Source organism: Cyprinus carpio, chromosome B9, assembly GCF_018340385.1.
Source record: "Cyprinus carpio isolate SPL01 chromosome B9, ASM1834038v1, whole genome shotgun sequence".
NCBI classification, from domain to species: domain Eukaryota; kingdom Metazoa; phylum Chordata; class Actinopteri; order Cypriniformes; family Cyprinidae; genus Cyprinus; species Cyprinus carpio.
The window spans coordinates 4,510,689-4,536,760 of record NC_056605.1 but is presented as its reverse complement, the minus strand read 5'-3'; the positions used below and the strand labels follow the sequence as shown (position 1 = coordinate 4,536,760).

At 36.9% G+C, this 26,072-nt stretch overlaps 4 protein-coding genes across 8 annotated transcripts in view; 3 read left to right on the top strand and 1 right to left on the bottom strand.

The window, feature by feature from the left end:
- The window catches only part of ybey (ybeY metalloendoribonuclease), a 3,123-nt gene extending 2,728 nt beyond the window's left edge, over positions 1-395 (bottom strand). The window contains exons 1-2 of one of the 2 annotated variants that reach the window (XM_042730680.1): positions 160-395; positions 1-77 (exon numbers count right to left, since the gene is read on the bottom strand). The exon at positions 1-77 is cut by the window's left edge and continues 105 nt beyond it. In XM_042730680.1, coding sequence (XP_042586614.1) covers positions 1-77; positions 160-306 — 224 coding nt within the window. In that variant the 5' untranslated portion in view covers positions 307-395. The other variant, XM_042730681.1, reaches the window with a different exon arrangement.
- A 144-nt stretch (positions 396-539) lies between these two features.
- Positions 540-2,816, top strand: LOC109107074 (NADH dehydrogenase [ubiquinone] 1 beta subcomplex subunit 3-like). 3 transcript variants are annotated; one of them, XM_042730682.1, is made up of 3 exons: positions 540-694; positions 1,168-1,300; positions 2,487-2,816. In XM_042730682.1, the coding sequence occupies exons 2-3, from the start codon at positions 1,173-1,175 to the stop codon at positions 2,635-2,637; spliced, it is 279 nt and encodes a 92-aa protein (XP_042586616.1). In that variant the 5' UTR covers positions 540-694; positions 1,168-1,172; the 3' UTR covers positions 2,638-2,816. The 3 variants fall into 3 exon arrangements, with proteins under 3 accessions (XP_042586616.1, XP_042586617.1, XP_018975887.1); XM_042730683.1 differs by having other exon boundaries at positions 544-694; positions 1,165-1,300; XM_019120342.2 differs by lacking the exon at positions 540-694 and having other exon boundaries at positions 1,165-1,300.
- A 2,309-nt stretch (positions 2,817-5,125) lies between these two features.
- LOC109107075 (CASP8 and FADD-like apoptosis regulator) lies at positions 5,126-10,902 on the top strand. 2 transcript variants are annotated; one of them, XM_042730676.1, is made up of 10 exons: positions 5,126-5,526; positions 6,068-6,384; positions 6,467-6,571; positions 6,663-6,798; positions 7,208-7,269; positions 7,360-7,423; positions 7,805-7,857; positions 8,278-8,353; positions 9,110-9,626; positions 9,885-10,902. In XM_042730676.1, the coding sequence occupies exons 3-10, from the start codon at positions 6,473-6,475 to the stop codon at positions 10,012-10,014; spliced, it is 1,137 nt and encodes a 378-aa protein (XP_042586610.1). In that variant the 5' UTR covers positions 5,126-5,526; positions 6,068-6,384; positions 6,467-6,472; the 3' UTR covers positions 10,015-10,902. The 2 variants fall into 2 exon arrangements, with proteins under 2 accessions (XP_042586610.1, XP_042586609.1); XM_042730675.1 differs by having other exon boundaries at positions 5,131-5,526; positions 8,275-8,353.
- A 117-nt stretch (positions 10,903-11,019) lies between these two features.
- LOC109109519 (disco-interacting protein 2 homolog A-like) overlaps positions 11,020-26,072 on the top strand; it is a 136,063-nt gene continuing 121,010 nt past the window's right edge. The window contains 1 exon segment of the mRNA XM_042730677.1: positions 11,020-11,701. Coding sequence (XP_042586611.1) covers positions 11,578-11,701 — 124 coding nt within the window. The 5' untranslated portion in view covers positions 11,020-11,577.

Genomic DNA, 26,072 nt, shown 5'->3' with positions numbered 1-26,072 from the left:
AACCTCTGGACCCCGAAGATGTGTCTCAGGACCTCCACATCTTTGCGCAGTTTGGCTCGTCTCAGGGGAACCACATTCTGCAGATTCCGCAGAACTACACCCATAGTGAAAGCGCAATTAAATAGAATAAATAATAAGTTATAACCTCAAGAACCCAACCTGATGAGTTTTCTTTTCTTTCTTTTTCTCCGTTCGTCGGCTTTCACAAGGTGACCGTCTCAGATAGAAATGTGTAAACGTGTTTACTCTGCTGCCGACGGAAAGGACAGACAACTCTACGCATATTAAGACAATTTTGTTGAACATATAACAATATAACGATCATTTAAATACAATTTCCAAGTTGCCGAGTTTGCCCTGACCGGTGATTTGGAAACTGAAACTGCGCATGCGCCAAAGTGTTCATTCATACATGTGGACGGGAAGTTGGGGAAAAAAGTGTCAAAATAAAAGTTCTGTTATTGTTTTATCAAAAATAGTTGAATAGTTTAAATCTTTTCTGAAAGATTTAATAACAGATTGTTGTGATAACATTTAAGTATAAATTTTTTTTTTTTTACAAAATGTATACCTGTTTCATATAATTTGGTATTTATTTCGAATGCGCAGTGACGTTAGCTTTTCACAGGAAGCAGTAACTGAACTTCCGGGATTGATTGCGCGTTCATGTTGGAGGTCACTTTGCATTAAAAAGGTAATTATGCTGCTATTTAACACATTTACAAAAGGTTTACATTGATAAACGTGTGTTTAAACTGGAGGCAGGGGTTATTTGCTACTGAGGACAGCACCGGAGGCGGTGTTTGCAGTGTAGTTGTCACGAGCTGCTGGTTCGCTTGTTGTTTTTGTGTGAACCTGAAGACTTCAGTGTTTATTTTTTTATTCAGTTGTAGTTTAACAGGACTGAACAGCTAATTCATGAAACGAAACCATTGAGATACAACTGAACTGACCCGTTGCAATCTCAAAATGTGCATTTAGCTGCACTTATACACAAGCTTTAGCCACACGTTTCGGCTTTCTCTCTCTTTTGAATCGCCTCGTCCTTGAGCTCTTCAGTAGAGTGATTCAGATGAGTCGAGTGACTTTAACCTGACCCAGTCAAAGAGACACTAGCTGCTCAGTTCTGTGCATGCTGCATGAATGATGGTGAGATGTCTTCAGCAGCAGTCATGGGTGGGGATCATGGGCATGGCAAGCTGTCCATGCCGGACTACAAACTGTGGAAATGGGAAGGAACGCCGCTGGAAGCAACCCAGCAGAGGCTCGCTCGAAGAGGACTCCGGGACCCCTGGGCTCGGTGAGATCATACAGTTTCTGATATTTGCTCCTGCATTGTTTGCCTGGAGCTCTCTATAGCATGCACATGACTTTAGTGCTGTATCTGAATATATAGTGGGCTATTAAATTCCAGTGCACCCTTGTGTATGGTGATGAGAATTATATAAATGAGTTAAAGGAATAGATCACCCAAAAATGACCATTAGCAGAAAATGTACTCCTCCTTTGGGGCATGCATGATGTAGATAAGCTTGTTTCTTCATCAGAACAGATTTGGAGGAATGGCATTCCATCACTTTCTCAACAATGGATGCTCTGCAGTGAATGGGTGCCGTCAGAATGAGGGTCTGAACAGCTGATAAAAACATCACAATAATCCACACGACTCTAGCCCATCAATTAACATCACGTGAAGTAAAAAGCTTGATACTTGTAAAAAGCTTGATGCTTGTAAAAAAACATGCACCATTAATAAATAATCCGTAATAACTCTTTCTCCAGTGAAGAGGTCCATCCTTTGTTGTCCTTAACTGGTATATTTGATTAGAACTGTTTTTGATTGTTTTCTCTTGTAAATGGTGCTTGATCAGACAAGACCCTTTTTGAATGGAGAAAGCAATATTATGGATAGAGGTATTTTAGCCATAAGCAACAATTAATGGAATTTTTTTCTTTCAAACATGCACATTTTTGCTTCACAAGACATTAATTCATGGACTGGAGTGGTGTGGATTACTTGTGGATTTTTTTAGATGTTTTTATCAGCTGTTTGCATGTTCATTCTGACGGCACCCATTCACTGCAGAGCATCCGTTGGTGAGCAAGTGATGCAATGCTGAATTTCTCCACATCTGTTCATATGAAGAAACAAACTCATCTACATCTTGGATGGCCTGAGAGTGAGTACATTTTCACAAATTTCAAGTTAAATGAACTAAATTGAAAAATGTATTAGCACCAAAAAAAAAAAAAAAAAAAAATTGAGTGACCTGTTCCTTTAAATTTAAAAGTGATTCTCTTATTGTGACTTCACGGCCATCATTTCAGTGCATTCAGCCAAGTATTTTATAAAATGTAGATAAAAATGTTTAATATGTAAAACTTTTCTGTACGTTTGGCTTCAGCAGTAGTCTGTTTTTCTAAAACAGGATATTATGAAAGTAAGAAAATTAAGGACTAAAGGATGACAGTTTTTGTTTTTGCAGGAATGAGGCGTGGAGATATACGGGCAGCTTCGGCATCCCAGTTACCTTCCGAGACGTTCTCCTCCGTGGATTTAAGACAGGATTCGCAGCGTTTGCAGTGGCACTGGCAGTGGAGTATGCTTTCTTCCCTCCAAAGAAGTCCGAGCACTAATAGTGAGGCTGAAGCTCAGCTGAGCCAGTCGCTGCGGGACTCTGTGTTCGCTGCAGGTTTTAAGTCTGTTGTTGTCTGCCCATGAAGACATTAGCCCATGAAAGGCTTCCTAATACCCGTGTTCATTCATCGTTATGATTCCCATGACAAGTATGTAAAATAAATATAAATGAATTGAATTGGGCTGAGTACGTTTGTTGTTTGTTCATTGGATATTACATCATTATAGTCAAATGCTATTCTTTATAAAAGTATAAATGCCAGTGATTTGCATGCTACATTTTCTGAATATGAAAATGGTTAACATGGATGCAAATCTAAGATTATGTTGTGACTATGACGTCTTTAACATCCTCAATAATGCACTGCTCTGTGCTTATAATATGCTTTGTTGTACACACTGAGGTACGAATCAAAAGGATTGTGGCATTGCACAGATGCTGGCAATTAGATTGGAAGGTTAATATTTAATTGAATGGGGAAATGTGTGTGTAAAATGGTACATTTTCATTTTCAGATCATGAATCATTTTGGTCATCTAAATTTAATCTGTTGACTTCTCTTCCAGCTAAACGAAAATAGCTGCCAGCAGAGGAACAGGTAACCAGAGGTTAGATGATTAGCAAAAGGAGCTTACTTATTAAACACTTGATCTTAATAGATATGCTTTTACACTTTTTCATATCCAGTAAGTTTTTGGTTGCAGTTTTATGTGATATGAAGTTTAGAGGTACAATATAGTGCAAACATGTGTAACATTTAGGATGCTTTTGATTATCAAGTTTTGCTGGTCAGCGTTGTCCTTGACAGGGTACAAGATGATCTACAATCTAAAACATGACATTTCTGAAGTTGTTTAATCTGTTCAAAAGAAATAATGGTAAATTAAATACTAGGAAATGAATATAAAATAGGAAATATACAAAGACAGTTTACTACAGAAAACTACAGTTCAGTTCAATTAACAACAACGACAAAACATTAAAATGGTCCAAGAACTGGAAACTTAAACAGGGTTCTTACAGATACTGCAAAATAAAATTCCAGGACTTTCAAGAACTAAAATCAGATCTCACTTATCGATCAATATTGTTAATATCTTTCAAATTGTAATAAATAAACTAATAAACAAAATGGTACATGGTTCCTTATTTAAACAGATTTTTGTTCATGAATATATGACCCTGATAGCACACGTACATCACGGAGACCTCTGCATTTACATCTGGAAGACTTATTTTTTTTTAGAGTGTTTGCTCATCTGTAATACGTCTATGGGACGTTTCATGTCAAGTAGACATCTATTAGATGTGTTTAAGATGTTTATGATTTAGAATGTATGTAAAACTCACATTTTATAGACGTCTGTCAGATGTTGGTTCGCAGCGGATGCTCTCCAGATCAAAAGATCTTTGACATCTTGCAGACATACGTGTGCTATTGACCTGAACAAATGAAAGCTATGTCATACACGTGTAAAATTATGAGCTTTATCATGCTCATAGACACTAGGGATGTGACAATACACTTAGCTCACAAGGCGAGACAAAATGCAGATAACTCGGTTCACTAGAACGAGACAATGTTTTAATAAAGAAATTTTCAAATGACAAAATATTTGTCTTTTAATCACAAAAAGTAAAACAATGCAGCGTATTTTGACAGGTTTTAACGAATCTAGTGCTTAACTAATGATTATTTTGCTAATCAAATAATCTGCTGATTATTTTGACAAGCAAGTAATCTGATATTTTTTAGTAATACAAATAGAACGTGTAAAAACAGGCTTTATGACTATATTTATACATAAAGTAACGATGAGGCAATAATAACTGGCCTCATATTAAGTATCAAAACCATGGTTTTACTGAACAACACTGTTACATACATAATGTAATATTCCTATATTATTAACAAATACTTTAAATCAAAATATGACTTCCTGTTATGAAACAAGACATCATTTCCTACATGTCCACAGTAGAGGACACCAGGACTAAAAGCATGTTTATTATGCATTTTGGGAGACAAAATAATTGAATAGGAAAACAAATTATATATCAATATTCGTATGCGATATTAGATATTATTATGAAAATCTGGCCAATTACCACTCCCATTATTATACTTCTTTTTGCAACATGCTGTCCTAACAGCACTTTAATATGCAAATTAGATACAATGTATAGATAACGTCGTGCTTAATGGAAAACCAGTTTATAGAATTTTTATATACATATTTTATAACATAGTTAAGAACCATCCTTAAAGTTTGGTATATAAAAAAATCCTGAAACCTAAAAATTGATTGATTTCTAAAAGAATTCCCATTGTTTTTGCCTTTTCATGTCTGTTCTTGTCATTTTATTTTTAGAAAGAGTCCTGGTGTCCTCTACAGAGAAGGACGTAGCATAACATATGAATAAAATATAATTTTAAAAAAATGTTATTTTACCTTTTTTATGCTAAACAATGAAATGGCATGCAAAAAATGCTAAATTCACAAAGCTTTTTATTTCTGGTTCTCAGGAGGATATGCAGAGGAAGAGTTAGCTCTTTTCACACATACAGTCTTGACTCGTCTGTATAAATATGACGCTAGATGTGTAAATATGACGCTAGATATGTAAATATGACGCTAGATGGAAATCTTAGACCGCTGCGCCTCGCTCGAGACCTTTCCATTCATCAGCTAATGCGCGTCTCGTGTGTATAAGAGCAAAAACTTCCGCTTGGCTAGTAATGTTAGACGACCTACATTTGTACCACCCACTTCCTCCTTTCTCTTTCCATCTCGAGTTTAATCATCGTCGTGGAATTCCTGTGAATTACCGCAATATTCGCAACAGAGCGGGTCCTCCATTCAGTCAGAAGAACAGCTCTCTTGAGGTAAGGTCTACAGTTTTGTCTTTCTATTCGAGAAGTTATTGACTTCATCTTCACGCAAAACGTAGCAGGTTTTCTTTCTTTTTCTTTTGTCTTTTTTTTTTTTTAAAGCGTGCTCACAAAACTTTACCGCACGGAAGCTACTCATAGTACTCAAAGTCTTAAATAATCTTAAACAGAAGATATGATATTTATTTAATACGATATATGATAGGCTATATGTTGTGCTATTTTGGCTGTTTATTATTATTATTATTATTATTGGGCTATAGGATAGACGAATAACGTAGTATGATGTAGATGGGTGTCATTTGAAGATGCATATAACCCCGCACTGAGTCACATCCTGATTTAATGCCTTGGCTTGCACATTTTTAAATGCTTTTTAATTGTGAAAGTAATGACCTGACTCACCACTTGTATATAGCACATTATAAGAAATACATTTAATACAAGAAATGATAGGCTGCTCTAAAACCCCTAAACTTTTTGTAAATGAACTAAATTCCCCAATAAAGAGTGATTCTTCCTTTCACAATGGCAGTTTTTGTCCTCGTCGGAGTCGTTTTGGAGCACAATGTCGGGCCTGTTCCACACCATCAGTCAGATCATCGATGAGCTCAGCACCGATGAGTGCAAGCGGATCTCTTACCTGTGCGGCGCTCTTGATATGGACACGTTCTCTACAGATCCCAGAGGCATGCTGCAGTCTGTGCTGTGCCAGATGAGGATGGATTACGTGTTTCTCATGGAGCTCATCCTGAAAATAAAACGCTATGATCTGCTGCGAGAAGTGCTGAGCACCAACAAGAGCACGGTTGAGGGACTGCTCAAAAATGGCCATTCTGTGTCAGAATACAGGTAATGCCCCCTCTGCGAATCTCCATTTATGCACGGTGTGGGGTTTAAGAGAAGGTTTTAACCAGGACGTTGTGTTTTTAAGGTGCTGATGGCCGATGTTAGTGAGGACATGGACACAGAAAACCTGAAGTCACTGACATTCTTACTCAGAGGCACTTTACCGAAACACAAACTGGAAAATGTCCAGGTATGATGTCCTGAAAGCTCTGTTCTTCACGTGTCGAACTGAAATGTTTCATGTTTGGGGCTGAAATGAATTTTTAAATATATTCTCACAGAGTTTTTTAGACATTGTAGTGGAGCTGGAGAAACTCGACCAGCTCTCCAGTGAGAAGATGGACTTGATCGAACACTGCCTGAGGTCCATCCACAGGGTCGACCTCGCTAAAAAGATCAGTCACTACCAGCAGACAGGTAAGAATTACCAGCTTTATGTTGTTATTGATGTTTTTAAAGATGCAAGAAATAAGTATTAGGCCTGTTGTCTCATTCAGAGCGGTTTAGGATACAGTATGTCATTAACGTGATACAATCTCAGAAAAAGAAGTTACAAAAGCTGTAGCCTTTGCATCATATTCACCCCTAAACGGTGCATTTTTAGTCATTTAAAAGTACATAGTAGTACCCATTGAAAAGGTACTGCCCCGGTGAAAGAGTCGAATGTATCATTTCCATTTTAGGAGGATGGCGTCTGAACAGTCTGATTCAGTTCCTCTTTCCTACTTCTGCTTCTTTTTTGGCCGTTCTTTCTGTTGTGTCATCTCTATTAGGAAATGAACCTTAAGGTTTCTTTTTTTTAAATAACTGAAAACCGCTTTTGCAGTGCTAATGACCAAACAAGGATCTTCACCTCCAGACAGGCTGAAGTTCTGCTCAGTGCCATCGGTGAGATTTAATTTGGTTGCTTTGTCTCACTTAAAATGTTTCATATTTCAATAATCTTTACTTAAATTTAAATGTTTTGGTCATTCACAGACGAATAGCTCATTCAGTGTCTCATCGGCTTCCTGTTACGTCAGGCCAGTTCCCAAATTCTTTGGTGAGTTCATTCAAAAATGGACAGAAAGAGGAAATACTCAAACTACCAGTCAATTGTCTCTTTATTGTTATTTTTATTTTATTTTATTTTTTATCCCAAAATTTCCAGTATTACCAAAGTCATCAAAACTAGAAAAAGCACATATGATGGCATGGGAAATATCAAGCGACCAAAAATCTTAATAACTGATTTTCAGAAAGCGACTGGTGTTATATTTGTGACTCTCAACTGAAAAATATCCTAAATATGTATATTTAATCAGGTGTGCCTAACATTTGACTGGTAGAGTGCAGTATGTTCTGTGTAATTGTATAAATATTGATCTCTATCTATGTTATTTTATTTCTTTTCTTTTTATTAATTTATTAATTTATTTTTTAGATAAACCGACCGCAGTGAAGAAGAAACTGCTTGGCACTAGCTCTTATTGTCAGGTAATTTAAATAAATAAATAAATTTTTAATGAAATGCATATCATGAATTTTCAAATGAATTTGAAATATGTTCGATATGCTTTAAAGATATGCTGTATATCTGTTTAATACAAGGAGCACTGATGCTCAGCTAGTTCATTATGAAACTAGGATTTTATTTAGAACAAAAGGTTTCATTTCTTTCTTTGACCATATGGCCAAAATGACAGTTTTGCATTTAGGGTATTATTTGGTTTAATATTTTAAGTAACATTATCTCCTAGTAACGCGTTATGGGTGCAGACTCCAAATATAAGTGAAACTCTTATTGTGGGTGAAAATGCCACTGCGGAAGATTGCTATCAAGTGATGAATGTGGCAAAACCACTGACGTACAGTATAAGAGATCAGTGCTGATATGCTGTCTTTGATCTGCAGCAGCAGGAGGAAGTGTACAGTATGCAGAGTGATCCCAGAGGACTGTGTTTAATCATAGACTGCGTCGGCACTGAAGGAGGTGAGAAATCACTGATCTTATGTAGTTTACACTACTGTTCAAAATTTTGGGGCTGGTAAGATTTTCTATTTGAAGACATTTATAAAATGTCATTTATTCCTGTGATACAAAGCTGAAACATAGTCTTTTGTGTCACATAATCCTTCAGAAATCATTATAATATGCTAATTAGCTGCTTATTATTATCAGTGTTGAAAACAGTTGTGTTGCTTAATATTTTTGTAGAAACCATAACACTTTTTAGGATTATTTGATGAATAGATATTTCAAAATAACAGTTTTTTTTAATTGAAATAGAAATCTTATGTAACAAAGTCTTTACTGTTAAACATAACAAAATAAAAGAAAACAAGAAAAATAAAAGAATTAATTTGTAATAAAAAAAAAAAAAAAAAAAACATTGAATTGTACTGTGTTCATATTTTTCAGTATGTGTTAAATCAGTACTATTACAAGTCCAAAATTGTTTATCCAAAAGCTGGTATTGTTTTGTTGTTTCTTTTCCTAGCATAAAAAAAATTGGTTTAATCACCAAGACACAACAGAATGAGCCTTTTCCATTTACTAATTGCAATGCTCAGCTATTTTAATAGCAGACTATTATTTAAGCAGAGTTTATTTTTATTTTTTAAACTGAGTTTGAAATTGAAATTCAACTGAATATAAATGTCTGTTTGGTGACTTGTACTAATAGTACCACTTAGTTGTGAAAGAAATCACACTACCCTTTAGTAATGGCTTCTCTTTTCCTTACAGATGAGCTGGAGCAGACATTTAAGGCCTTACACTTCCGTGTGATCACGCACAAGCTGCTGAGTGTGAGAGACGTGCAGTCCACTCTGAGGGAAGTGGCCCATCAGCAGGGTCACTATAGAGCGTCTGCTTTTGTCTGCTGCGTTATCAGCCGAAGCCGCTCATCAGATCTGCTGGCCACCGACTCTCACGGTCCAGGACTGAACCTGGACACTGTCAGGCGCCTCTTCACCTCAGACTCCTGCCCGGGCCTGGCAGGCAAGCCTAAACTCTTCTTTATCCAGAGCTATGATGTGTCCGAGCCTCAGAGGTGTGCGGGGTGTATGGGGTGTGAAGATGAGGAGGCTGGAGAGCTGGAGACAGACGCGCCTGTGCTCTTATGCTGCAAGAGGACTGTCCCGGTGGATGCAGACATCTTCTGGAGTCACTGCTGGACTCGAGTTAAACAGCTGGAGGTGCCAAACCATCAGTCTGTGTACCTGAAAGCCTTGAGAACCTCCTTAACTGAGGGACAGAAAAGGTAAGACTATATTACATTTTACAGTATATTCAAATAGAAAATAGTTATTTTAAATTGTAATAACTTTTCACAATAATAACTGAATAATAATAAAATTATTCCAAACATTTTACTGTTATCATATAGTATACTGCATAAATTAGATTGCATATTTCTAAATCTCTATTGGCTGTTTTGGACCCAGGGATTAATTGATTGATTGATTTTGATCTCTAATCGTTACGTAAGTATTACTAATTGTGTTTTTATTCTTTTCAGGAGGACTCATTTGATAGACTTGCACATGGCGGTGAATCGTGCAGTATATGAACACAATCACACATCTCCAGAATCCTCTTACTTTTTAAATCTGAGACACACTCTCAGGAAGACAGTCTATTTGTCTTGATCCTGTCACGAACCCTTACGTTTAAGTGAAGGTAGATGGTTATTCAAGAACATGATGTTTGAGTAGGCGATCATCATAATGATGTCTCTATGAATTGTATCAATTATGATTTGTAGTGTTTCAGTAAATAAATCTCAGGTTTTGTTATTGTAGTTTCCTATATTGGCCGCATGTTGGCAGTGTTGTCCAGTGTTGGCAGTGAACTTCACCACCACGTGTTAAACTTGCTTTTAAAACATCTGAACCAATTGCCCTTAATAAAACCAATAATTTAAGTCATTTAATTTAATTGAATAAATTGGTAAAAGAAAGTTCCAATCAATATTGAACTATTTGAATACTGATAGCTTCAGACAGCCAGAGTCACAGAAAACTGTATCACGCATCAAAATGACATTATAACCTAAAGGGAGACCTGGGATTTCATCTACTGAGATGCAGGTTTTAACACCGTTTATCATTCTATTCTGTTTATCATAAGATTTTATATGCATGCTTATTGGCATAATGTGTGCTTATGTCTTGAACACGTGTAAACAACGACTCAGCATTGAATAACTACCAAGCTTTACCAAAGTGTTATAAAAAAAAATCCTGTAACTTTATTTGACTTTTTATGTGTGTTTCCAACTTCTTGCTATATTAGCAAAGATGTGCATTTTAAAAGAAGAAAAAAAGTCAACCCTGTTACTCTCATAACTGACATTAAATCCATTCAAAAACATTAAGATGCAAACTCCTCGAAGCCAAGTATTGTTTTTTTCTCATGTTTTCAATTTGACATTCAACCCTGTTACCTTGGTTTTTGTCAGGAGCTGATTATTGAAAAGTGGATATTTGTATTATCAGCTTGTTCTTTCTAATAAAACCCATGTGTCATGACCTTGAGCACAAAGTTGACTTGAATGGACTAAACTGCTCATCCTGTTACTGTCAACCCTGTTACCATAAACCCTGTTACTTCTTTTTAAGCTTCAAGTGTCACAGTGCATATTTATTAACATTTGGCCCATGCTATAAATAGCTATACATTATTTGTCTGTTAGAAAGCTTAAAACCTGAAAGAGATTTGCTTCAATAAACACGTACAAACGGCAAAATACTTTATTATACAGAGAAACGGCTGATTTAGTGTTTGCAAGGCAAGTGCATGTCACCGGTGTGTGTGTGTGTGTGTGTGTGTGTGTAGGTGAGACACTGACGCGCTGGATCTGTTCTCGCGCTGTTCCCAGCTGCTCTGCTGCAATGGCGATGGTGGCGCGCTGAAGCGCGGAGTTGGTCGAGTTTCCCTTTGTTTTACGAAGCATTCTTCAGTCATGCACGACCATCCAGCGCTAAATCCGGCTTGAAGAAGGGCGTGGATCTTACATTTTATCTGCGGCCCGAGCGGCTGAGCTGTAAGCAAACAGCAGCCTATATGCAACCGCCCCGATACTTTTCACATCTGCATGCGATAAGCGACCAGCAGCACCCGCCGCCCCTCTCTTTCCAGCAGCTGATCTGAGCCACAGCAAGCCCTCTGGCCGGCGAGGACCTGGAGCTGTCTGACCCTGCTGGATCATTATGGCAGAGCGCAGTTCCACCGGATTACTGATGATGATGCTGGACCCGTCGCCGGCGATCGCGATGACTCTCCCGGCGGAGGTGCGCGAGAAACTGGCGGAGCTCGAGCTGGAGCTCTCCGAGGGTGAGTCGCTGGTTTTCCATCTCCATGCCACGTTTTAGAGATCAGGGTTGCATCAGATTTCCTCTGAATAGGGCTCATGCATTATTATGGACGCGGGCTGTTGACATACCCTTAAATACACACCTCTCCACATGCGCTCTGAAATATATGATCTGTCATCGGTATGTTTTTACTGCAACCCTTCTGTACCTATAATAACGGTGATGAAGAGGATGATAGATGTAATGCAGGTTCAGTGCTGTGTCAGCAGTGCTTCAGACCCAATAAAAGCAATGCAATATAAAGGACAACTAATACACAAAATCATATGTTGGTGTACAACTAATACAACTGTACAACTAATCTAATACAACTGCTGTTACGTTTGGCAAACAACAGAAATAGTTTGAGAATCATCCTATTGGTCATGTTGTGGGTTCATGTTTGAATGCGCTTGAATAAATGCAAGACTTTTAGATTCATACAATAATGATTTTCAGGTATGCTGTATGCAAGACATCTGGATTATTTGTTCCAAGCGAACTGCTCCATATTCACACTATGCTATCTGGCTATGGAAATTTCTGACAAGAACAACAGCATGCTTTGCATGTCATGTCCGTGCTGCAAATCTTCCCTAACAGGTCGTTTGCTGATAAGACTATTGATTAAACCTGTAGGTCCTCACATATTAAGAATTTTTATCAACACGTTATCATATAGGCTAATATCAGATGTGCTGAACTGCAGTGGGAGTGGAACCTTTTAAACTGGAGCATGTCTTCTGTGTAAATGCACAGCAGGAAGAGTTCAAACTGAACTAATTAGACCAACCATGTGCTGTTTTCTTGAGATCTTCCAGCACATCTATGAGGGAGGGGAATGTGCGAATTATCCTATGATTTGATGACTGTTATTTTAATGAAATTCACAATTACAGGGCTGTTTTTTAAAGGGATACTCCACCCCAAAATTAAGATTTTGTCATTAATCACTTACCCCCATGTCGTTCCAAAGCCGTAAAAGCTTCGTTCGTCTTCGGAACACAATTTAAGATATTTTGGATGGAAACTGGTAGGCCTGAGATTGTCCCATAGACTGCCAAGTAAATAACAGTGTCAAGGTCCAGAAAAGTATGAAAGACATTGTCAGAATAATCCATGTGCCGTCAGTGGTCCATCTGTAATGTTATTAAGCAACGAGAATACTTTTTGTACGCGAAGAAAACAAAAATAATAACTTTATTCAACAATTTGTTTCCTCTGTCTCTCCGCATCACCGTAACGCCATTTTGGAGAATATGAGCAGAATGCAGGCAGCGTACGCTCTTCTGTGTCAGCCGTGCCAAAAGGATATGCTGTTTTCTTTCAAATCAAAGCGTAAATACGCATAGAAAACGTATCCTTGTGGTGCGCCAGACACAGAAGAGCGTACGCTTCCTGCGTTCAGCTCATCCAGTGTTCAGCTCGCCCCCCTTCTTTTGGTATGTTCCACTATCCATGGACACAGAGGAGACAAATTATTGAATAAAGTCATTATTTTTGTTTTCTTCGCGTACAAAAAGTGCAAAATGTGACAGTAAAGACTTACACTGATACAAAAATGCTGTTCTTTTTAACTTTCTATGTATTAAAAAAATGTATGCAGTGCTCAAGTTCTGACCCATATTTAATTTGATTGTCTCTGGGACGGCAGCACCAGACCTAGTTTCTTAGAAGGCTGAGGGAAGTTTCACTGTTGTGGTCTTTTAAAAGAAGACAGTGAATCCAAAATAGCAGCAGCTCATACTGCTGACATACTGTGTCACTGCTGAAATCTCCATTTAGTCTAAGTCTAGATTTCCTTATGTAAGTTTGATTTTTGCTTGGTTAACACAAGTGAACAACACAAACACGGGAGCATTGCCGAAAACAGCCGAACCCCTGTCCGCTTCCTGTTTGCATGTGCATAACTTCCTGTCCTGCACACTGTCTGATAGCCATTGTTTTCCTTTATCCTTTCATTGCTGACGTCACCAGGCCCAACTCTAAAAGACCCTCAGAATAATTTTATGCAGCGTCCGGTCCTTCTTAATAAGATTTTTTTTTCTTTTTTTTCAAGGACACTGCTTTAGTGTAATTCTTGGCTAAGGATGTTCAGAGATGTTAATGGAGAATCACACTTCAAACTGCAGTGCGGTTCAGGACTCGGTTAATCTGGGCCTGAGAAACCAGCCCTGAGGCTGTTTCTCTAGTCTTTTTGAGGTTTAAAAATCCATTGATGTAGTCCTGCTAATGATTTTGATGATCGTGCAGGTGGATGAAGGAGTCACGTTAAATCACACTGCACTGTTAGCTAAGTTCAGCCATAATAGATGTGTAAGTCTCAAGGGAGGCTTGATGTTCCTGAGCTGAGTGTAACAGACAGGCATATGAATAAATTTAGTGTAAATCATTCACTTGTTTAACTGAAATGTTTTGCAGTGTATTGGCAGTAATGGAATTTAGTCTGTGTAATAGCGGCTTGAGTAGAACAATTGTTTAAATCAGCTCAAGTCATCTGTGGAATTGTGTGTTAGCGATTTGTATAGGAATGCACAATACGTCAGTACTATGTTGTTATATTTGTTATATTGAGTCTATGTTAGTCTTAAGGTTATCTGTAAGGCAGTGTGCTCCGTAACAGTGACAAAATTCGCATTTAGAAGATATAAGCATTCAAAGCTTGTAGTTCCCCTAAATGGCTCAACAATTTTTTTGACGTCATACTGTACTTCTTCTTCTCATCAAATCTTCTGACCAATCATATGCTCTCTAGAATCCAAAGCGCCCACCCCCTGCACTATAAAAAATGCTGAAGCTGCGGCTGAGATCGGTCATTTGTTCACAGTGTAGTATTTCCTGTACAGTGAATGGCTCGTAGTGCACAATGTAGGCGATAGGGAATGATTCAGACAGTGTAAATAAGCTTTCGATTGGTGCAAATGAGGTCTGGGTTCACGTTGTTTCACGCGAACCGCAGCAGCACACACAGTCTGATCCAGACTTTGGCTCCGGTCCAGAGATGCGATCGCACGGAGCTAGTCGGTTCTCAGCATTATTATGACCACTGTTTTGTTTTACTAAGAGTTTCATATTGAATGTAGGGGGTAATCTATTAGACTGTGGCTGTCAAATGCGGCTTTTACCGAGCTCAACGGCTCTGGCCCGAGTAGATACAAACAAAACGCTATTAGCTATTTTAAAAAGGGGGCGGGGCTGCTCGATATGTCCTGCCCTCTCTTCCTGTTTCAGTGGAAATAATGTCACCACATAGAATAATGCTGCGTGTTTCAATGCACTTCAGGGGACCTTTAAAGTTCTTTAAACAATTAAAATTTGCGTAAACAACAACGATTACGCCGATTACATTCATGCACATGCTTTCCCCCTCGAACATAAACAATGCTGATTATGGCGCGTGCTTTCCTGTTCTTGGGTACTCTCCAAAATGTCGGAAGACATAACTCGGTGGAAAAGAATTGTTAAATAAATTATGTTTTATTTTTTCTTTCCACACAAAAATATTCTTGTAGCTTCGCAAATCTGAAATTGAGCCATTGAAGTCACATGAACTGTTTTACCGATGTAACTACGCTTCTGGACCTGGGAACATTACAGTTGCGTTGCTGTCTATGGAAGGCCAGAGAGCTCTCAGAATTAATCAAAAATATCTTAATTTGTGTTCTGAAGATGAACGAAGATCTTACTGGTTTGGAACGACATGAGGGTGAGTAATTCATGACAGAACATTCATTTTTTGGGTGAACTAACCCTTTAAGTACACAGTCATGTATCTTTGTATTTTTGTCAGTTTTAAATACTTTTTTTTTTTTGCCTTTTTTTCAAAGTTTGTCATGTTGTGATTCACCTCATAGCTGATTGCTTTGGCTTATAGCTTCTAAAAACAAAAAACAAACAAACAAACAAAAAAATTTAAAATACTTTCAAACCAAGGCCTCTGAAAGGTGTTTATATGCTGCTACACACTATAGTGATGTCCTGTAGACCAGTAGCTGGAGTCCATGTTTGGTTTCTCCTTCAATTAAATGCACTGATATCTGAGAATATTTTGTGGGGATTGCTAAATGAAATATCAATTGCAGTACTTCCTTTACACTTCTAAAACAAGCCCTTGTTTTCCAATTTAAGCATTGTTCCTGATATACTTCACATACATCCCTGACACTTTTTTTTTTTCACAGTATAGGGCTGTCACAGAGAAAGGTGTGATTTCAAGACACCTTTGTCAGGAAATTCTGGTATTTAGCATGTGGTTTTCCAAAAGAAAAAAAAATCACAACAGCTTCAACTCAGAATTGAGCAGATATAACTTTTGGAGGGGCTCATCTCATCAGTGGGTGCTTGCACCTTGAGAAGTTACATAGCATGTCCTGACATGGGAAAGGTGCAGAGGCATAAGACTTTGATCGGGGAGCCATGCAGACATGCCGAGCTGTTGACCTCGATATGGATCAGTGCTGGAGAGATGGGGCGTAAATGAGTGCAGGAAGACAAATAGTGTACATTAACTCCTGCGGCGAGGCTCTGCTCGTCCAGATAATTAATTTCCTCTCTCATTTCTCATATCTCCACTTTCCTTCATCGCTCACACCTCTCCGGTTTGTAGCAATGCCTCAAAAACACATTATAGCAAAACATCTGTATAGTACTGCTAAATGTCTGAAAGTGAAGGAGAGGATGTAGTCTAGCCTAACAACAGTCATATGTCAAGTCATGTGAAGAATTCGACGCAAAATGACTTCAACTAGATGGAACTCATCATCACAGGTCATGTTTTGTCCATCGCTAGCTCTTCCTTTTCATGTAGTCAGTCAAGTGACTGCAGGCATGTGGTGTTTTCTGCAGAATGAAAGGCATCTGGTGTAATGGTTTGAATGCTTGTGGTCAGTATTGGTTTGGTTTTGTATGTCACTATTAGGATGCACCAGTTTGATTCATTTGAGGCTGAATTTGTGCAGTTCTTACCCTTTAGGGTTTGTTTAGTAACTTTCAGATTAGGGAACACTTCGCTATTAACTAGCTGCTTTAGCATGCATATTACTAGCATATTGGCTGTTTATTAGTACTTATAAGGCACATGTTAATACATGAGCATATTCTAGATCCCTTAACTCTACCACATACCTAGGGCCCTATGAAATCCATTTTATTTTTTGCAGTGGTTATTTACACTAAGTGAAAATAGCATATTTTCTTAGTGATGGATGCTATTTACACTAAGTTAAAATAACTATAAATTCTATTTACACTTTGTTTAAATAGCAAGATTTTCTTCTATTTATACTACTTATTGCAAATAGTGATAATTATCTGCACCTCAGTATTGTAGTACATTTTAAAACAGTACGCGATAATAACGTATTGTGTAAATTATAATTTTTATTCAAATTATTTAATGGATGCCACCTTATTGAGACAATAAAGTCCACCCTACACCTACCCTAACCCTACCTGATACTTTATTTTCAACTTTTTGATTATTTCCTTAATTTTCATTGAAAATAAATGCCTTTCTGATGTGATACGAGATTTGAAAAGGGAGAAAAAAGTTTGGCAGAAGGCAGGTTCGAACTCGGGTTCATCGCGTCAAAAAGCACATGCTTTACCATCTACTCTACTGGAACTGATGCTTGAAAAGTGTCTTGTGAAGTGTTGACCAGCCCTATCAGATGCTGTTGGGCAGAGTTAGTGTAAGTAGCCTCTGCCAACAAGTAATTATTTGAAACCATGAAACTTTCACAGTTAAACAGCAGTTTATTGAAAGTTAAACAGAAATTAAATTTTTAAGGCCCTATGAAATGTTTTTGTTCCCCTCAAATTAAAGATGGATTTTTTTTCTCTCTTTTTTTTTTCTTCCAGAAATGCTGTGTTGTCTATTTACATTTTTCTGGTAAATAAATTCTGGTAAACAATGTTCCTGGTAAATAGTCCTTAAAAATATTGTTTTAATAATAATTGTATCATTAGTATTAGTACTATCATTACAATAAGTAATATATTTCTGTCACAGTTTGTTCAAGTTAAACCAAACTTTTATTTTGACAGGTTGATGTGAAGACCTTTAGTTTCTGTTTGTATGTAGTATGACGGTAGTTTTTCTCTAAAGAAATGGTAAAATGCTTATGAAGTGACTCTCAGAGCAGTTCTAGAGATTATGATTATGTGTTCATGTACTCATATATTGCAGAAGCTGTAAACACCGTGAGCATCACGCACACTTCAGTATGTGTAGTAAACGAAACTGCACATCTGCACCATTTATTCACACAGAGGCACGCAGAACATTTAGGATTCATATTTAAATAGTCTTTTTGCAGCTTAATATTCACAAAAACTAGTCCATATTGCATTTTTAAGCAAGTGTTTTGACCTACTTCTAATTTATTCATCCAAAATTTGGCAAATTTCATGACATTTTGCATCATGCAGTAAATCCCATTTTTATGACTGGATTTCACAATTCCGTCCGCATTTTCCACTCGATTCTGACTAGGGCCCTCCATAACTACTACAACAACTACCTTACTTAATATCAATAATCAGCAAATAAGGGGTTTATTGAGGGAAAACTCTTAGTTAATAATGAATATGTGTTCCCTAATCTAAAGTGTTACCAATTCTTTCATTACACATATAGTTTTTGTTTAGGTTAGCAACACAAATAACAAATAATTGAGACAAAAGAAGAAGAAGAAAAAAACCCTGATTCCGTTACTGCAGGATAAACTTGTACCAAATGTGGATGGTGGAACATTTATTTATTTCTTTGCAGGAAACATTTCACCCCTAGTCTATATATAACTGTTTGTTATTGCTGGTTTGAGTGTTTGTTAGTCTTTCATTGTCCCTGGTCAACAACGTCAAAGTCATATTCCCATCTTGTTGCCATATTTGTGGTCTGACCAAGTTCAGTCTGTCCAGCTGTTGTGTTTTGTGTTCAGTGGGTTTCTTCCAGAAACACAAAACTGAGTAAGAAGTGTGGGACTGTGATGAGACTGTACAGCCCTGACTCTTCATTTAATCACCAGCTCTGGATGTGTCTCACTCCAGGGTTTCTGTGTTTCGAGGGCTTTCTGCGGTCCTTTGATGAAGCTTTCATTAGCGTGAGGCCAAGATAGAAGTAAGAGTTTGTCTGGAGGTTTCCTCAGGCAGATTGTGAGGTTGAATTAAGACATGTCTAGGGTTCAAGCAGCGGTGCTTGATGAGATGAGAGAACACACACAAGTATGCTGAATGAAATCTGGTGTATGAAATTGTTTTCACTCTAAATTTGCTAGTACATTTCTCAAACAGTTACACAGAACTGAGAATGAAACATGGATGTTTGAAGTAGAAAGTCTGAAATGGTGTTTTCTTGTCAAATTTACTCCAGTACTCTTTCCAACTTCAACTTCATTATTTCCAACTTCAAATCATTTTTCAGAGAGCACGTTGCCTGTTATTTCTGTGGGAAATAAAGCTAGATAAAAGACCATCAAATACTCTACATGATATTGCACTTGGTGGAAGTTCAGTTTAGTTCCTTAATGTTGGTTTGGTTTGATTTCATGGACTCTTTAAGGTTGGCAGCACACTTGAGGGGAACTTTCTTTCCTGTATTCCGGTCTGATTACTGGATCGGGATGAAAAGGTCAGGTCAGTCTTGGACTGCGGCCTGGCTCACATGAGTCAACATTTCCACAGCGTGTAATCATAGCACACGGGTGGGCTGGATCTTCAGAAACACACCCACTCCAGTGTAACTCTTGGAATGTGCCATTTCTGGAAGGTACCTAAACAGAAATGCATTTCTAGTAAAGGGCCACATGAATTACAGCTTTGGGAAACAAGAAACCATTTATTTTGTAGCCATTTTGTATCAATGACAGTTGTTTATATATATATATATATATATATATATATATATATATATATATATATATATATATATATATATATATATATATATTGTATATACCACATTAGAATTGAGTTAATTGAGTTGTCATTCATTTTTAAAACGTTATGGTGAGATTCCTGTGATTGTGACTGTGTTCCATTCAAAGTCAGATATGGAATATTTGGTAACACTTTACAATAAGGTCTCATTTATTAACATCAGTTAACTAATTTAATAAAAAAATAAAAAAATAAATAATGAATTCATTATTAAAGTTTGTTTTACAAGAAAACACCATTTCGGTCTTTCTGCTTTCAAATTTAATGTTTAATCTAATGTGTTTCTGTGTAATCAGTGTATGAGTTTGAACAGTTTCAAATAAATCCTACACCATTTTTTTCAGTAAATTTAAAATTAAAAATATGTCTACATCCTTTATTAATCTTTATATTAATTTCAGCATTTTCTAATTCATTTCTACAATCAACAGTTGTAATTTAAAATATAATCAGTTCACATTTAACAGTGTGCAAGCAAAGAACAAATGTATAGTTATTAACTAAGATTAAAATGAATACTGTAAAAATATGTTGGTTATTATAAGTTCATTTTAGCTACTACATGTTAACAATTGTAACCATATTGTAAATGAGGATATTTTTACTCAATAGCACTGATTTCCATCAATATATATGATGCTTGGAAGACAATATTTAGGGAAATGCCAGTTTTTTTTTTTTTTTTTTGTTTTTTTTTTTAGCAGGTGTAATGATTATTAATAATAAGCAAAAGACAATTTCCCCTGCCTACGTATGTATGACACAAGTTTTATCATGCATTGTAGGAACTGACACATTGATGCATTATTATGTGTTTAAAAAGTGAACATTTAACTTTAACACCCATCTCTTTAATAAAAGAAAATGATTGATAAGCACACTTAATAAACATCCAAATGCTCAAGTAAAGAATTCAAGTGTTTGTATGACTGATTAGCATGAAATCGTTTCCTATATTTTTCTAAACTTCCACCATGTGCTGACCGCCGGAGGGAAAAGAAAGCTCAAGAAAGCTGACTCACACCCAAACAGTATCCCAGCTATATAAACTCTGATGTGCTGGTTTTAGCCAAGAACTCATGCGAGATACACAAGGCTTTCGCCTGCGGCTGTGGTGAATAGATTTTCTGAGGGGGTCATACATTTTTAAACTTGTGCCTGAAAGCATGGCAAGACTTCAGAGGTATATAGGTGTGTGTGTGTGTTTGTGTGTGCGAGAAAGTGTGTGTGTGTGTATTTGTGTCTGGGTTTGTTGTTTTATGTCCCGTGTTTTGTTTGTTGAAACGAGCCTCTTCTCTTTCAAAGGCTCGAGCGTCCCGCCGGATCCCATGCTAGTTCACGAACGGGTTTCTTTCACCGATGTTTATTTTTTGCTTAACTTTGTTTGTTTCATGCTATAAGATTAAATATCACTAATTAATGAACTGCACTATATGTTATTGCTGCTTTGGGTTTATTTGACTTATAATAAGCCCACCACATCACATTTCAACCTATTGCATGCACTGTTCTTTTTGCTTTTTTTGGGCTAGTCATGTTTTATTTAACACAGTTAGCACAGTCTACAGCTCAGGCTAATGGAGTCACTCAGCACTTTTAGAGGGGCACTGATCTCTTTCTAAAAACCTTTTGTTTGGACAATTCCCAAAATGGATGTTGATTACCAGTTTTCACATCATTTGCAGCTACATAACATCCTTTCACATCATTCATAGGTCTGATCCAAAATGAACTAAGTGAAGCGCACAACAGATGCTCACAATTCTTATCTGTAGTCTTAAGCTCCAATATACTTGCAAACTAAGTTCCTTTTTGTTCTTCGAATAGGGGTTAAAAGATATTCAGTATAAGCAAGCAGCGTCATACTGTTAGCGAACAGTCCGTTTATATGAATATGTTTATATGTGCTGTGTGCTTTCCTCACAATAACAAATTGAGCATTCAACAGAAATGGCATTGGTGAGAAAACAGCCGTTAAAAATATCTGATCGTGGCCTTCTCACCAATTTGGTACTCCAGTTGAGCCGTGTCACGTTTATTTATATACTGTAGTTCTTCATACAATAGATTTGCAGCTTTATGTATATTAAACGTACAACGTGTCAGTATCACTATCAGCTGAGATTACTACTTCATTTTCTGCTAAAAAGCAGTTCTCCGGTGTGGTCATGTTTTTACTCATGGATGACTGACCTTGACGGATTAGACAGAAGAATTGAACCAGAGATTTAAAAAAAGGGCGGAGCCCCAGAGCCACGCCTAGCTATTACATCATCACCACGGACCAATGGTAGTTTGAAGGTGCTTAATAATGGGAAATTTGCTTTGAAAGGCTGTTTCAAATTCCAAAACTGACTCCAAGTGTACTTTGTTATGTCCTGATTTTGTTCGAAATTTGCTTTGATTTTATATTAGCATGTTGCTATTACTAAGCTACAACTCAGTACTTGGATAAAAAAAGCATAAAAATAGTTGGCACACAAAGTCTTTTTACACAGTTAACTCAAATTAATGTTGTCCATCATTAATAGTGTAGCGATGAAGCCACGCTTACTCTACGGCCAAATTCAACATAAACAGCTTTATATTGGTCAACCTGGCGAATTTTTTATGTTCAAAATTTAATAAACTTGAATGCAAAATCTTTAAGAATCCTCAAATGTTTGCATATTCATTCTTCAAAAATTATGTAACATTTTATTTACATTTTAATTTGAATCTATACATTTCAATTAAATGTTTCAAAAATGTTGCAGGGTACAAACGATATCACAACATTTGCACAACTTGCTAGATGGGTGGTACTTCCTTTGAACATTGTCCAGTACTGAATACAATTTTTGGAACAGAGCTAGTGTGTGTGTGTGTGTGCCACTGCTTGCTGTATATTAATTATCAGTCATCGCTTTAACTCTTTAACAAATATTCTCTGGCTTGCTTGTGTTTTTATCACACAGGCGCTCTCTCAGGAGGTATTTAGTGCTTTCAGAGCTCTTGAAGAAGGACTGAGGCGGTGTGTTTTGTAGTGGATTGATTTATGGTTGGCAGGAGTCCTGGCCGTGTGATTGAAAGCCCACGAGCAGATTGCTAGTGCACATTTTAATTTCACTCCCAGGATCCTGTGCTGTTTTTCAGCTAACTGCTGCTGTCAAATCACAGGGGTCTAGGGTGAGATTGAACAAGTGTTTTAATAATCAATTCTTTTGATCCCAAGACTACATAAAACATGTTAAACTCATTGTTTTTGCCAAGATCCCAATGCAAAGAGTGAAAATATGTGCAAAATAAGAATGGACGGCTTTTCATCTAAGCTTCACACCCAAAGATTTAAGAGTCTTTTAGGGTGGATCTCATGAAAACACGTCCAGGTAATTTTTTACCTCCAGAAAAGAAAAAATAATGTCTTGCTGAAAAAAGAATGAAGACATCATTATATTTTTATAAAGGCATTTTTTTTTTATTGCATTGCAATTAGGATGCGCTCATAAAATAATAAAGAAAAGCTCTTTAGTTAATAAAATAAACTTAATTTTCTTTCACCAAAATATAATTTATAAATTCTTTCTTTTGATTTTAGGGTGAAATGTTCTCCGTAGGTTTTGTGAGATTCCCTTTTAAATGTTCCAGGTGTGTTTTGATTTTGAGGTCAATGCTGTTTCTCAGAGAGAGAGCATGTGAAAGAAAGCACAGGTATAGCTGGGTGCTGCTGTGTTTACGTCAGAAATGAGTAGAGCTGAAACAACTAATCGATTTAATCGATTAAAATCGATTATTAAAATAGTTGTCAACTAATTTAGTAATCGATTCGTTGCTAAATAATTTTTTATTTGCCGTAAGCGGCTCATTTCGTGCATATTTTAAATCTGCGGTGACCAAAGTGTGGCAGTAATGAGCCACCGGAGGTTTTACTCAGCCAGTACAGCAGGAGAAGTAGCGAATAGCCAATAGCTGGCCTCGTTTTATGTCACGTGCTTCCCGCACAGCGTCTCTGCTAGTGATGGGAAGTTCGGATCATTTTACTCGGACGTTTGAGTCTCGTTCAGCAAAATGAACGAATCTTTTTTCGAGTCATTTCGTTCATTTTAGCAAAATGTAATTAAAATGTTACGTGTTACTTCCCCAACACATCTACTACTTACGCAAACGTTGATCACACTACAAACAATACAAAACTACAATGCAATAAGAAACAGAAAAGATTAATTCATTCTTTACCTGTGTCTTCAGTCTATGATTAGCTCACCTCACCCCTTATCTGACAAGGCTTCGGGTTTGAGTCGTTCCTTAATCACGTGACACCCCCCACACACTAAACCAATGCAGTATGAGCCGGAAAGAGAATTGATTAGTTCATCTCATGAGTCTTTCGGGTTTGAGTCGTTCCTTTATCACGTGACACCCCCATACACTAAACCAATGCAGTATGAGCCGGAAAGAGAATTGATTAGTTCGTCTCATGAGTCTTTCGGGTTTGAGTCGTTCCTTTATCACGTTAAATACACAAACGCTATTTCTGACATTTCTGTCACTATGTTTTTGTTACTGTTTCTTGAGGATCTGTGGTGTGTTATTATTTTATAAATAAATAAAACCCTGTTATAAATAAAATATTGATTAATTTGTCTTTTTTGACTGTCTATCTGTAAATAAACACTAGGCTATATAATAATAGAATAATCCAAGCCTACAATACAAAGTATTTATAGCCTAGTTTGTTCATTTTTACTCCAATTTTAAGTTTGCTGGTATAATAATTGATTTTCCTAGGCAGACTTGAAATATTGGTCTAACATATGTATAAGAAGATCGCTCAAAAAGGACATAATTACATAAATTAAAAGCAAATAACATATTGAATTTGAATTATTAATGTTAGTTTAAAACATTAAGGTTATGATAACTTCAGCTTCAACAGTTGTAACCCAAACTGAAATAAAACTGGAGAGTTAAAGTGATTGACTTAGAAATATAATGTGCTTGAGTCACACAAAGGTTTAACCAATGGTTCAGCTGAAGGACACCTGTCACTCAAGACTGTCACCAAGGCAACGGTGACCATTCCACACCATCCCCCTTTGTTTTGCACTAGGTGAGGGGCAGAGAAGAGCCTCCGACAGATTTTAACACCTCAGGATAATGAGCATTAGAAAAAGGAGTGATGTTTGGTCTCATTTTGTGTGCAACTTCAGCCACTGAAGCTAAATGCAACATATGCAAAAAAAAGTTTTTCAACTAAAGTACTAATAACACAAAATATAAGAAGGCACCTTAAATCCTCACATCCCACGGTGCTGTTAGCACAAGTTAGAAGAGAGACTGCAGATGATTGCCCTGCAGCAGCTGGAGCTGTTTCTACCACCAGCACTTTTTTCTGCTGGACCTTTGACAGCTTTGGCTAGCACGCTGACCACATCTACAGCATCCAGTACACCAGCAGCACACACCACCATCCAAGGAGCAGTTAGGGTCAAGGAGGCCACAACAACAAATTACAATGAGCTGATTTGTAACAAGACCAATGGATCCATTAAGACAAAGCAAACTTGATGAGGCTCTGGTGAGAATGATTGCTTGTGACTATAAGCCGTTTTTCTATAGAGGGGGACAAGGGCTTTAAGGAGTATTCACATCTTCTGGACCCATCATACAGTTTACCTAGCAGAAAAACATTATCAAAAACTGTAATGCCCTTTTTTTTATTGTTTTAATTTATTTTGGAATAGTTATCCTCTTTGCTATGAAGCTTTTCTGGCACAAAAATAAACAATAAACAACAATTCAAAAGTATGTACACAGTGTTCTAATGTTTATAAAGTGTCATATGTTACAAAAGTATGGTTTACACAGACAATCTGATTTATTTAATAACTGCACAATTATCAAGTATAAAAGTAAATAGTTACAAGTAATTGAGTATCATTGGCAAGTACACACTTGTAAGCAACTTGTAAACTGAAGGTAATTTATAATGGACTAAAGATATAGTGAGTGACTCATAAATATTTCATGAATCCTAAACAAGTAACACTACAGTTCTATAGTCTAATCTGAAGGGTGAGCTCAAAAGACATAAATCATACAACAAGGTAATTTTTGAAGATTAGAATAAACAAAAACAAACAGACAGAAAAAAAAATATATTCTTTATCAAAGTGATTTCGCCATCATATGGACAAAATTTAAAGCATAACCAACTCTTTATTACCACATTCAGTGTTATGGAAAAGTACCATCATGACAGAAATTAAAAGCAACAATTTGAGACCAGAAATGCATCACATAACTGTAAGAGTAATAATTATAATAAAAAAATTATAATGATAATTACTATGCACCCATTTGTAAGGAAGGTTGTAAATTAACTAATTTCTCTAGCCAATGTTGTCACGTCAACAACCCGAAAGACTCATGAG

Excerpts from the sequence above, each read along its gene's own strand:
- LOC109107074 (XM_019120342.2), top strand. The coding sequence starts at position 1,186 with ATGGGCATGGCAAGCTGTCCATGCCGGACTACAAACTGTGGAAATGGG. Across the intron at positions 1,301-2,486 it reads CTCCGGGACCCCTGGGCTCG|GAATGAGGCGTGGAGATATA; the intron begins GTGAGATCATAC and ends TTGTTTTTGCAG.
- LOC109107075 (XM_042730675.1), top strand. The coding sequence starts at position 6,473 with ATGGCCGATGTTAGTGAGGACATGGACACAGAAAACCTGAAGTCACTG. Across the intron at positions 6,799-7,207 it reads CAGTCACTACCAGCAGACAG|TGCTAATGACCAAACAAGGA; the intron begins GTAAGAATTACC and ends CCGCTTTTGCAG. Across the intron at positions 7,270-7,359 it reads AGTTCTGCTCAGTGCCATCG|ACGAATAGCTCATTCAGTGT; the intron begins GTGAGATTTAAT and ends GGTCATTCACAG.